This window comes from Hydra viridissima, unplaced genomic scaffold, assembly GCF_058129835.1.
Source record: "Hydra viridissima isolate aposymbiotic clone 2 unplaced genomic scaffold, HvirCarnegie_v1 scaffold_12, whole genome shotgun sequence".
NCBI classification, from domain to species: Eukaryota; Metazoa; Cnidaria; class Hydrozoa; order Anthoathecata; family Hydridae; genus Hydra; species Hydra viridissima.
The window spans coordinates 10,410,879-10,424,697 of NW_028324311.1; the positions used below are offsets into that span (position 1 = coordinate 10,410,879).

The 13,819-nt window shown below is 27.4% G+C and overlaps 2 protein-coding genes and 2 pseudogenes across 3 annotated transcripts in view; 1 reads left to right on the plus strand and 3 right to left on the minus strand.

Annotated features, from left to right (window-relative positions):
- LOC149881199 (uncharacterized) overlaps positions 1 to 13,819 on the minus strand; it is a 134,003-nt gene that overhangs the window by 98,135 nt on the left and 22,049 nt on the right. The window lies entirely within an intron of this gene.
- LOC145193925 (BTB/POZ domain-containing adapter for CUL3-mediated RhoA degradation protein 3-like) lies at positions 3,023 to 11,884 on the plus strand. 2 transcript variants are annotated; one of them, XM_090069465.1, is made up of 5 exons: positions 3,023 to 3,500; positions 4,707 to 4,858; positions 9,885 to 9,992; positions 10,702 to 10,754; positions 11,372 to 11,884. In XM_090069465.1, the coding sequence occupies exons 1-5, from the start codon at positions 3,305 to 3,307 to the stop codon at positions 11,769 to 11,771; spliced, it is 909 nt and encodes a 302-aa protein (XP_089925591.1). In that variant the 5' UTR covers positions 3,023 to 3,304; the 3' UTR covers positions 11,772 to 11,884. The 2 variants fall into 2 exon arrangements, with proteins under 2 accessions (XP_089925591.1, XP_079927597.2); XM_080071471.2 differs by lacking the exon at positions 9,885 to 9,992.
- On the minus strand, positions 6,250 to 7,975 carry LOC149881206 (uncharacterized; annotated as a pseudogene).
- Positions 8,008 to 8,798, minus strand: LOC149881207 (uncharacterized; annotated as a pseudogene).

Below are 13,819 nucleotides of genomic sequence, written 5' to 3' on the forward strand. Positions count from 1 at the left end.
ATGATAAGCATCGAATACCAAAATATAAAAGACTCTCTTCCCACTGCTAATGAATTTAAGGTGCTGGAGGATTTATGTGATTTGTTACACCCAATTAAAGAGCTAACAAAACTTTTTAGCGGAAAGAAATATGTTACAGTAACATTTCTGTTTCCAACATTGTATTCTCTACTAAATGGAATACTTGAATCGCAACCCATTTTTACAGAACTAGTTAAGACTTTTCAAAAGGAATTGTTAAGGTCTCTAAAAGGGCGTTTTAAATACATTTTTGCTAATGACTTTTTCTTAGCAGCTACTTTTCTTGATTTCAAGTTTCGTAAATTTGAGTTTATCAAAAGTGATGTCGATAGACATGAATGCATTACAAAGGCAAAAATGTTTATAAAAACATTTTATGAAATGCATCTAAAAGAATCCGAAGAAATTGATATAACAGTTGAAACAAATTGTTTAAATAACACTTTAAACTCATCAAACAGCTCAACTGACAATACCATAAAAACATTTCAGCAATCGTCAACGCCACCGTTTGCAAATACTAATACTTTAGTTAACAACAAAAGACGAAAGCCAATTAACTTAATTGAACTAGTAACAGATAAATCATGTTTTAATTTAATTGAAAACAATGATAAACTTGAAAAAGAAATAAACGATTACAGTCTGCAATACTTTCAGAGCTACGAAAATAGTGCCATCGAATTTTTCCAAGCAAATCAAAAATTGTTTCCGATTTTGACACAAATTGCACGGGTAATATTTTCAGTTCCAGCGACATCGGTGCCATCAGAATGCTTATTTAGTTCAACCGGTTTAATAGATACGGAGCTGCGGAACCGGCTTGCGCCGAGCTTATTGAAGCAGTTAGTTTTTATTAAAGAAAACAAATAATAAAAAACATTTCTTTATCAAATAATGTTTTGTTAAAAGAGTTCGAATTGAACTTCTTAGTAATTTAAAACACTTGTATTCTTTTTTGTTTATCTGATGAAATTTTTTACAGACAGCTTAATTAATGACAAGTTGTTTTCTTTCCAGTCTTTATTTTCTTTTCCAGTCTGGAAAAAACACCAGTATTCAATCATTGCGCTAGTAGGTGTCACTTGGTGGGGTGGAAATAAAATTTTTGCGAAGTAAAAAATAAGGTTCTTGTTTTTTGAAAACACGTGTTTTACAACACATTTTTGGCCATTATGGATGGTAAAATTTAAAAAAAAAAAAAAAAATAGCTGTTTTTTATTTTATTTTAATCAAAATAATCAAAATTAATAAATAATCAAAATTATAATTTTTTCTTTTTGATGACAATAAATATAAATTTATTGTCATCAAAAAGAAAAAATCATAATTTTGATTATTTAAAAAAAAAAAACTCGTTTTCAGTTGTGTGCCACCTTATATTTACCAAAATAGTATTATTTTGTCATATATACATATATATATATATATATATATATATATATATATATATATATATATATATATATATATATATAATATATATTTTGCCAATATATACATATTATATATAATAAAAGGTCTACCTGCCGAAACACCCCGTGGTAAATTATTTAGGCACCCGGTTATTTTAATATTAAAATATAAGGTATTAAAATTACTTTTTGGAATAATTTTAAATTTACAAAATTATTTTTCTTTGTTCTTGAAATTAAATAAACTTTTCGAAATCTAATTTTGTTTTCGAAATTAATTTTGCTTATCATATATTTGGTTTTTTTCGAAATTATTTTCACATTTCGAAATTCTGTTTTTTCTTTCGAAATTAGTTTCACTTTTCGAAATTCTGTTTTTTCTTTCGAAATTAATTTCACTTTTCGAAATACACTTTTTTTTTTCGAAGTTAATTTCACATTTCGAAATTCTGTTTTTTCTTTCGAAACTAATTTCACTTTACGAAATACACTTTTTTTTTTTCGAAGTTAATTTCACATTTCGAAATTCTGTTTTTTCTTTCGAAATTAATTTCACTTTTCGAAGTGCAATTTTTTATTTCGAAAGTAATTTCACATTTCGAAATTCCTTTTTTATTTCCGAAATTAATTTGGCTAGTTCGATTATTTTCATAAGTTTTTATAGATTTCGAAAAAAAAGAAGTATTTCGGTACCGTTTTAATCGAAAATTTTCGAAATTTACAATTTCGATAATGAACCCTAATTTACACACACACACACACACACACACACACACACACACACACACACACACACACACACACACACACACACACACACACACACACACACACACACACACACACACACACACACACACACACACTGGTATGAAAATTTGAGGTTTTAGTGGAATTATAAAAATTGTATTAAGATAACAAGAAACCTTTAGAATTATTTTATAATAGATAAATCAACATTGGAATGGTTCCCCCAGTATAAATCTCTGTATTACGGAGTAAAAGAACACCGCAACGAAAACTTAAAAGAAAAAGAGAAATAAAGATAAAAAAACGCCGAGCAAAATAGTTAAGCAGAAAAAGTATTATTGTTCTAGTAAAATCAAGTTTTAGTAAAATGAAGAAAGAAGGACAAGAAATTTAGAACAAAATATTACATTACATTACCAGTTTCTGACACTCTAAACATAAATCTTTAGAGAAAATTATTTCACTTTTTACAACATTGAACTGTTTTCATACTAGCAGAGTTTTTAAAACTTTTAAAATATTCGAATGTAAGCCAATGACAGCTTATCGTTGTGTTTCTTGCTTTTTAAACTTATGAAACAAAAATGTTTTTTTAACTGAAGAAATACCTATGGCAAATAAATAGGCATCGGTTTTTCGGTTTTTAACAATAAATAACGAATAATGATCAACTTCTATATCAGTCTTGTAAGCTTTTAATTCGACTTTTCTGAAGTTTATTTAAATAAAATTCTTTATACGTTTAAAACAGCAAAGCTATTGGTGAAACAAATTCATGTTAATCCAAAAACATGTTATTTAAAACTTGTCATAAAAATTGGTTTAACGGTTTAGTCGAAAAATATTTTTACTTAATCTCGAAAGGTTAAAACAAAAAACTTATAGAAATTTATACTTTGAGCGTTTTCGTTAAAAACCGAAAAATTAAACGTCGATGCCGTTCACCATTTTTAGATTCTTCAGCAAAAAATTAAAAATAATAATATCACCCGTACTTTATATAAAATGCAATAAGCACTTCGTAATGAAGAACGTTCCGTTTAATGACATGAATCAAGCTCAAAGTGATTTAACTTGTCTACAACACCTATTATAAAACTGTTTCTTATACTTTAGTAATGTCAGGAGAGACCCAAAAGAATGTTATTTCCCTGATTGAGAACGGAAGTAACAAAGCTGTTTTGACTAAATATGTAAAATTAAATGTTGGAGGTTCACTTTTTTACACTACACTGGGAACATTAACAAAAAGAGCTGACAGTATGTTAAGAGCAATGTTTAGTGGTAGGATGGAAGTGTTAACTGATACTGAAGGTTAATATATATGCATATGTATGTATGTATGTATGTATGTATGTATGTATGTATGTATGTATGTATGTATGTATGTATGTATGTATGTATGTATGTATGTATGTATGTATGTATGTATGTATGTATGTATGTATATATGTATGTATGTATGTATATCTGTATATCTGTATGTGTTATGTTGTTAAAAACAGATGTGCAGAATTTCAAATGGGAGCTGTTGAAAACCACAATTGGAGGATGGTTTTGATTTCTTTTTGTGTTTTGTTGGCATAAGTTGTACCATGCTCTATATTATGTTTTTTTACTTCAAGTATCTAGCAGTTTTGGTTGTAATTCCAGTGTTACTTGAAAAAGACTTTGAAATATTAACTTTTGTTAAGTCTTGCTGTTTTTTTATTTAGATTCTACTTCCATAACTGTTGTCATTTTCATAATTAGGAATTACATAATACAAAGTGCATTAAGTCTATCTTTAAAAATGTAAAATCTACATTTAGTCTAGCTTGCTTTTGCACTCTTTTTAAAGGATAGATTAATTAAATAATATAGATAATTTACATTCAAGTTAAATAATATTTCTATTTCTGTTTTAAATAATTTTAATTTTTTCTATTTTTCTTATAGTCTTTAATGAGTTTCCATAGCTTTACTATTATTAATTTCTTTGCTATTATTGGAAAGCTAAATTTTCCCCATAAATAAATTTATTAATTATCATAATTATTTTTGGTTTCTCATCCTTTTTATGCTCCAAAAGTTTATGAAATCAGCTAATATTATTTTTTATTAGTAGAAGTTTAAAGTAAGATATAAGACTCCATTAAAAAAATTTGTGATATCTCGCATATCTTAAATTATTAATTTCAACCGTTCAAGAGATTGTAAAGAATGATTATTCAATTAAAATCCATTAAACTTTAAAAAATAATAAATTGTATGAATGTGTGAATTTAAACTTAACACACTGAATTTTTTTTTGTCTATTTAAATGCACTAAGAGTTCTTAAATAAACATCAGAAACTTTGATTTATTTCAAAGACTGGTTTAGAACTTAGGAAGAATTTGTATTTTATTTGTAAGTGTGCCCTCCACACAGTTAAACTGAATTGGGAAGTCTTATTTCACTGAGGCCTAGATTAGCTATCCTTTTAAAAGATAAAATTATGCTTTAAATCTTTCTAATGATATTTCAATTTTATTTCAAGGTTGGGTGTTGATTGATAGAGCTGGGAAACATTTTGGAAGAATATTAAACTACCTTCGGGATGGCCAGTGTCCTATGCCAGAAGATAAAATGGAGCTGAAAGAGCTTTTGGCTGAAGCAAAGTTCTATTGTCTACAAGAACTAATAAATTGTGTAAGAAACATATTTACATAATTAAACATGTTTTAGCATGGTTTTAGGATTTCTAACTTGGAGTTTTTCCAAAGATGATAGCATATTTAATATACTTATGAAACTTTTTTCTAAATCAAACCTGAGCTTTCTGAAGCAATCATGAGCTGGCTCAAAATGCTTTTTCTGTGGTGTATAAATAACATAAATATAAAATCAGGAGAAACTAAGTGTTTTTCTGATTGATTTATAAGATTGTTGAGAATGGTGAACTATCTCTTTTTTTATCATATTTATAAATAAAAAGTGATACGGCATACAACTAATACTCAACCATGCTTGATTCAAACTTTTTTTAGTAAAAAAATGTTAGTGACAATAATGGGCCTCAAATTTGAAAAAATTGAAATGTTTGTAAAACAGTCATTAACACTTGATATTTTTGAAACTTTTTGTACAATCACAACTACTGTAATGATAACAATGTGTTTTACAACAATATATTGTAAAACTCTTTGTATAATTACAAATATTGTAGAAAATGCATGTTTTAAAAGTTATAAAATATGAGATATTTTGATATCATGCAGTGTTTTCTAGGGGATTAATTCTTAGAGTAGAGTTGCAAAAAAAAACGTTTTTTTTTTTTTTCTCTTGCGTTTTTTTTGGTGTTTTTTTTTTAACTTTTTAAACAAGTTTTTTATTTTTCTTGGTAAATAATTTGGAAGAGTTTTTGTTTATTCTGTCTGCTTATAGTATATGATCATTATTATCACAAATACAATTTATAAACACCAATTTAAAGTAATGTTTTAATAAAAAACTTAAAAGAGCTATTTATTAGGTATATTTATTAGGCAATTTATTATTAAATTAGTTACAAATCTAGGTATATTGTATGAGAAAGTTTTATTTTACTTCTTAAATATTGTTGTACATCCTAAATATTACACTCATATACAGAAACTATACTCGTCCATGACAAAATAACCATTTTTATAATATAAATATACTAATATACAATATCATGCTTATTAAATATCAGATTTTAAATCTTTAAAGAAATAGAAAATCCTAATATTTATTATGTAATAAATTGGTCTTACATTGTTTGTTACATATGTTGAATTATATTGCCAGTGAGGCCTTATAAAAAAAGCTCTAACTTTATCTAATTTACCTATTCTAATATTTTTGAATAATAATGTTTTATTAGTTTTAATTGGTTATTAATTTAGTGCTAAGTAGTGTAGCACTGTGTAGTGTAGTATATACACAATTTAAAAAAAGTTAAAATATTTAAGCAAAAAAGTCAATAATTTAGTAATTTTAACATGTATTTAAACTATAAAAGATATTCTAAATGGATGTACTTTCTGAGTCCGAGTCTTCCCACCCTAGACTACTTTCATCTAATGATTCATAAAGTCACTGTCACTTTCTATATTAACTGCTTCAGACTCTGACTTTCCAGCCCTTTCAGTCGTTAAGAGATTTCCTTTTGCACTATGAATGTTAGAATAAGTACTAAAACTTCTTTCACATGCTGCACTTGAAGCTGGTAGCTGAAGAATTCTAGATGCAACTTTTGATAGTTCAGTAAAGGAACACAACCCTTTCCGCCAATTTATGGGTTGAGTTATTTAAACTGTAGTCCAAATAAAAGGTTTTGAAAATATGCCACCCTTTGATTGGTAATTAGCCAAATCAAATGTCATAATTTCTTTGTTTACTTCAGGCATACTTGCAGCAATGTTGTGTATTGCCTCACATGCATCAATCTATAAAAAGATTTTTCTTTCAATAATTTTACAATTACTTTAATTATTTAAATAGTATTTTCAAACTTGAAAATAGTATTTAAAATAATTCAAAATTTTTCAAAAATTTTACTTTTAATGCCCAAGGCTAAAATGTATTTGGTTTTAAGAATCATATATGAATTATGTGTAGTAAATACCATTTGTTCTCCATTCAAGACTCTGCCTTGAAATTTGGGATCTAGTAGGCAGACAAGTGAATTTCTGTTAAACAAAAATCTTTTTCTTTTCTTGAAGATCTTTGTGGCTTCTTCCTTTTTTGAGAATGGGCTAGCTGTTAAGTTTTTAAAAATGTGGTCTTCCAAGAAGTGAAAAGTTTCCACAAGAGTAGATAACATGGGAGTGTTTGATTCAGTTTTCTTTATTGCATCAGCTATTGGTGACAGCAATTTGAAAAAACCTTCAACCCTGTCCCAAAAAACATCTGATAGAAGAATATTTTTTGTTGTTGAATTAAGTCCACTGTTTTTAGAAATAGCAAATATTTTTAATGGTTGCTTATTTTTCTGTATGCTATCTAAGCATGCTACAGTTGATCCCCACCTTAAATAAAGCACAAAGAAATTACAATAACTTTGATAAATTTAGAGTAAAGTAATTTGCTAAATGAAATCTATTTTTATGAATGTATAATAAAATTAGTTGCATAGTTCAATTTTTTTTGTAATGTACAGTATATTTATACTTTTAGTTGTATTACCTAGTTTGTACTGGTAGTTTCAAGGAAATGCATGTTACTACACTAGCTGATTTTTTTTGTATATCTCTAAATGCTGCAACAGATAAATGAGAATTTTTTTATCTCTTTAACAATATTAGTTACTTGTGACATAAAAACACTTAAAGTTGTCAATTTTAAAAAATCTGTGAACAGCAAATTTAAACCATGTGAAATGCATCCATAGCAATGAAGGTGGGAATAACAATCTTTTAGACGAGTTCATGCATTTTTCATATTTGCAGCATTGTCAGTCACAATGCCGAAAACTTTGTTAGGATTTATTTCTTCTAAAACTTTCTTTTTCTCATTTGCCATATATTCACAAGAATGGCTTAATTTTCCTACAAACAGTTTGGGATATATATACTATACTATATAGATATTATAAACCTATTAACTGATATATTATTTCTGCTTACTGAAATGGTTTTCAGTGTTGTTTGTTATAAATTTAATATCAAAGTTAATTATAAAATAGTATGCATATTTTAAAAGTCTACCAGTCTGTTAAGTAAATCCATTGTATACAGTACTAGAATTATGGTTACCTGTTGGCAATGTCTTCCACAAAACAGGTGATGAAGAAAGCAATGTCATTACAAAGTTAATGATAGCTTGCATCAACAATATTATAATAAATTGTTACTGTACCTTAAATTGCTCCATCCATCACACATAAATCCAAGATAATCTGCAGTTGCTACCATTTCTTTAACATTTTCTGAAATCCTTGAAAATTCATTATCTAATAACACATTTGACACTTCATGTCTTGATGGAAGTTTGTAAGCAGGACATAACTTGTTCAAAAAGATTTTCCAATAGTTATTTTCTAATATATGGAGTGGCAATCCACTAGCATATATTGCTCTGGCTAGGTGTGTATCAATCAATTCCTGCAAAAGATAATGTCATACTGGTACATCAGTCAATCATAAAACAAATCTAAAATCTATACATCATGAACTTTTAATAAGCTAGTTGCCATATCAGTTAATTCTTCAAATAAGTCTTAAAATTTAAATATACAATACACACCTTTTCAGTTTTTGTCATGCTGTCAAAAATGGAACTTGGTATTTTACTTCTACAAATTGATTCAGAAAAGGATGTTCCAAAAGAATCAGATCGTGGATTTTTTGTTTTTGTTCAGCGTCTCCAGGAGAGTCTTGCTGTTTTTGACTATGACCTGATTTATTTGCATATAGACTTTTTACTTCATCAGGACATTTTTGACATTTTTCAAAATGCTTAGTCATTTGAGTTCTGTTTTTAGACATAATGTCAAAGCAAAAGGAACATTTAACTCTTTCCATTTTGCTAATTTGGTTCATAAGTATAAATAAATTGGCAACTACCGTTTTATTTCTCCCCCCTGTATGGCCTGCTTTATTCATTTTTATAATTAAAATTTACTATGTTAAGCAAAATATCTAAAATTTAAATATAATAAAGTAGAGAACATAATCAATTATTAAAAAGAGCTTTTAAAACTGCATATAACTTTTTATTTGCTACTCAAAACTTTATAAGTATAGTAAATTATTATTAATAATAATAGTAATAATAATAATAATAATAATAATAATAATAATGATAATAATAATAATAATAATAATAATAATAATAATAATAATAATAATAATAATAATAATAATAATAATAATAATAATAATAATGATGATAATGATAGCAATAATGATGATGATAATATTGATGATAATATATATATATATATATATATATATATATATATATGTATATATATGTATATGTATCAAATATTAAGTAAAATTGAGTAAACATAGTTAAGTATAATAAATTTAGATAAGAAGTGTTTATTGTGTCAATATATAACAGTAAAGTCAATAAAAATTAAATAGAGGAAGATAAAATTAACTAATAATTTTTTATACAGGACTGCTATAACCGTGTTAATCTAAACATTAACAATAAAACAATTATCTTTAAACATACCAAAAGAAAAACAATTTTAGTCAAATTCAGCCTTAGTTTTACTATATAAATCTGAAATGAAAATGGGTTTAATAATATTGCCATTAAAGTTAAATTTAGAAGCTTAAATGATGAGTTTTTGAATGTTTCCCAAAAAAAAAAAAAAAACGGACCCCTGCATTTTTTTCCCAAAAAAATGACCAAAAGAACAAGAACCAAAAAAATGCGTCACATCTCTATCTTAGAGGTTAAATTTTCTGGGGGCATTTTCTAGGAGAGCTTTTCCTAGTCAACTTTTTACAAGAGGGGAGAGGGGAAGGATTATTTTCTAAAACCAGTCAAATGTTAAAAATAATTCATTCATGTATTTTACTTTTTAAATTTTTATGTTCTTAACAAGTATTCTATTTATAAGATAATTCTCCAAAGTGCAGAATTGTCTGCTTTTTTAACATTTTAATTGTGTTGTTGTTTTAAAGCTAGAAATGTTTTAAAATATTTGCCAATGCTTAAAATGTTTTTGTTTTGATATAAAATTTTTTTTTTTTAGGTGGAAGATGAGTTAAAAAAAAAAGGTGATGACATTGAACCACAGTGTCGTGTACCGCTTGTCACTTCCTCAAAAGAGGAGCGAATGTTGATCATGAATGCAGAGAAAGTGAAACTTTTAATTTATGCTTTTATTTTATTTTGTGAAAAGTTTTTTGATTGTGTCCATTTACCATATATGGTAAATATTAGATTTAGCGTCATAAATTATTTCAAAAGGGTTAGGGCTAAATATATATTACCAGAGTTAGAATAAGAAAATTTAAAAACTGAAATACCTTACCCTTTAAATTTGGCACCTATATGTAACAACATGTTCTCAAAAATTTTGAGCTTAATAGGTTCACAAGTCACTCAATCCTTGTTCCAAACCATTTATTCAGAAAAAAGTCTACTTAAAAATCATCAACAGTAATTAACTTTAAGGGTCTAGGGGGGTAGGTATATAGTATATTTCTTGAAATCAGTTTTTTTCAGAAATTTTACCGGTAAATGTATGATTCCCCCTCCCTCCACCACCACTACCACCACCAAATATCAAGCTTTTTGAATTTCCTGAAATTTTTATTCAGTAATGGTGCAGTATTTTTTAAGATTCAAAATACCTGAGTAATATTATTTTTGAAAAAAATAAAGAGTATGCAATATTTTTATATATCTAACACTGTTAGCCCTGCTAAATGTTAACTTCCATTTGTCCGTTACTCTTTTATTCTCGTAATATTTGTTATGCCACTATTTTATCTGTCCACCATTTGTTTATTATTTTGTAACAGTGACAATATATATATATATATATTTTTGTTTTTGGTTTACAGCCTGTCATTAAGTTGGTATGCAACCGATACAATAATAAGTATTCTTACACAAGGTAAATGTTAAAGATATTCATTTCTATAAAAAATGTTTCATTTAAATCACAACATAACAAAAATAACAGAAACGTGTTGCTCAAAATTAAGTTGATTTTCATAACCGCATAAATTTGTATGTGTTGTTTTTATTCAATTCAACTCATGGCTTGCTGGTAGAAAATTTACTTTTTTTTTAATGATTCGCTGTTTTTGTTGTTTTGATTTTGATTGTTAACTTTCATATTACTAAAGATTACAAACTTACGATCACTCACACGCATCTACTCTTTTTCTTGTCTTTTTGTAATAACTTCTTTAAGGTATCTTAAATTTGTAATTGAAGATTTAGGTATCTTATTTATCTTGAGGTATTTTATACTTTTAAATTTTAGACTTTTAAGTTTTACGGTTAACCATTTCTTGCAAAAATTAAATCTTTCAAACATTTTTTTTCAAATATCCTTTTTTATAAAAACTTTAAGAATCTTTTCACGATAGAAAACCTAAAATGTCAAATGATATTTTTTTTCTGTTCACGATACAGATATCTTTTAGCAAAATCATCCTTCTCTTAAAGAATTGCAAGCCTAAGGTAATTTGTACGGAAAAACTACAAGTTTCTTTTATCTTTTAGCCAATCAGATGATAATATTTTAAAGAACTTGGAACTTTTTGACAAACTTTCATTGCGTTTTAATGGTAGAATACTTTTTATAAAAGATATTATTGCTAATGACGAGATATGTTGTTGGTCATTCTATGGAAATGGTAAAAAGGTCACTGAAGTTTGTTGTACTTCAATAGTATATGCTACAGAACGAAAACAAACTAAAGTAGATTTTCCTGAAGCCAGGATCTACGAGGACACGTTGAACATTTTGTTATTTGAGGGTCGTGGTGAACTTACCGCCCTAGACCAGATACTGCGTGCAAATAAGTCTTTAAATAGGAATCGTGATCGTGATCGCGAAGAAAATGATGAAGGCTCAAATATGAGAAGATCTAGACTACATCAGCTGACAAATGACTCTTGATTATTTTTATTTTTTTTTTTTTTGTATGTGTCTTTTTTACTTTAAAGTAAATCAAATTTTTACATTGGAACAAAATCCCGAAATTGAAGTTTAAAAACTGATAAAAACCCTAATTTCGTCTAATAAAGCGTTGCTTTACCTCCTTAAAACATTTGAGTCAAATAAATTTTGTTTTATTTTCATTTATTATTATTTTAATGTCATTAAAATAATAAATGAAAATAAAAAGTGTCCTACCATTTCATTTTCAGTTAGGAAAATCAGGTACCATGGGGAGCATATAGACAAAATTCTTCAGCTGAGAGAAATCTAAAATTTTAGGTTTCTAGCATGTGTAGTTTCTGAGATATGGATATCAAATAGACAGAAAAAGTGCGCTTTTTGCCATAAAAATACTGTTCACCTTAAATCAATCTTTAACCAATATTAACGCAATAAACCCAAAAACATAATACATCGTTAGACACACACCTATCCAAAAATGGTCCCAACCTCAATTTTAAGGACCAAAAAAAACGACCGATGGGGCATTAATCTGCAAGGTCTCAGATATCACCAGATGAAAAAATTAAAATGTAATCTCAATAGCCGAAGGAGAAAAACAAATTTAAAGTTTATAGCATTTTGTGCAACTCATCGCACTTGGAGCCCCTTCGTAAATCTATTTTGTTTTTTTTTTTCACTTTTGGGTTATGGAGTTTTTAAAAAATATCAACATATTTTTGTCCAAGTTTGTATAAAATATGGGGAAGAAAATACATAGTTAGAGGCATTTTTTCTAATTATTCTGAATTTAAAACACATAAAAACCTCTTTATATTTTAGTTGTTAAACCCACAGGTTTGCTTTGTTGTTTTTGTTTAAAATGAGTGAACAAATATTGGAAATACACATAAGAAATATATCTTTACTGAAATAGGTTTTAACAAGATATCAAACATGAAATTCCCATTTAAACTTAATCTCCCATTGTAAAAACACATACAGGCATGAAATGATTTCCTTTTAAAAAAAATTACTTTATGGTGGTGTTGTGATGTTTATTACTTTTTCTTCAAATTGCTTTTAAGATTTTTTTATTTAGTGCTTGCAAAATAAGATATATACTTCTGATTAATTTTTTGTAAACTTATGATATTTTATGAAAATATAAATAAATTGATACAGTGTATAATATAAACAAAAATTTTAGACAAGAACGAATTTCTAGAAATCACTGTTTAACTGTTTAAAAAAAAAAGAATTATTTAAAAAATCTGATTCAAAGATGCTTGCTGTTATCGTCAATAACACATTTCAGTAACTGGCCTTGATAACCAGGGTGATCAGGGTTTCTTTTGTACCTAGCCCATTGAGCACTGAAGATTGAATGTAAGGCTTCTGTTGATTGCTAACTAAAAATGCCCAATGCTGTACCCTTTAGAGCAATAAATTCAGGAACATGGTAGAACACTGCATGGGCTTTTGGGGTGACTGAAACTGGGAGTTGAAGATATGAGTTCTTAAAGTCTTTGATATGTTGGACATATTCAGTATTTAATGTCCTTCCAAAACAGGAGCTAACAACACTCTTAAAATGTTGGAATGTTTTCACAAAACCAAGCATATGGTCTGCCTTTTCTCTTTTAATAATTCTTTGCAAAACATCCGTGTTCTTCAAAAGCTTATGACAATCATTCCCAACAAACTCTCCACCATGATAAGTTTGTAATTTCAATTTGAGAAGTAATGGCCAATCTTTGCCTTTAGGCCATATCTTTAGCATTGATTTGTAGAGATGATTTACAATTCTAAGGAGAAGGTGAAGTTCAATTGGGGGAATAAACTCAATAACTTGTTTGACATCTTCTTGGTCAAACAATGGGTTATGAACAACATTATGAAAATCCTTTGCACACATTTTTCCATTCTCTTTCTCAATGAATGCTTTGTATTACATCCTAATGGATTTGAAGTTTCCTGGAGTTCCCTGTTCTTTGAGGTCACTAGATTTAATATCACACCAACAGCAAGGGTGTTTGCTTGAGTGAAACTGAATGCCACAGATG

Bases quoted from the DNA above. Each gene is read 5' to 3' on its own strand.
- LOC145193925 (XM_090069465.1), top strand. From the start codon at position 3,305: ATGTCAGGAGAGACCCAAAAGAATGTTATTTCCCTGATTGAGAACGGA. The intron at 3,501-4,706 runs GTTAATATATAT...TTTTATTTCAAG, and splicing joins AGTGTTAACTGATACTGAAG to GTTGGGTGTTGATTGATAGA. The intron at 4,859-9,884 runs GTAAGAAACATA...TTTTTTTTTTAG, and splicing joins TACAAGAACTAATAAATTGT to GTGGAAGATGAGTTAAAAAA.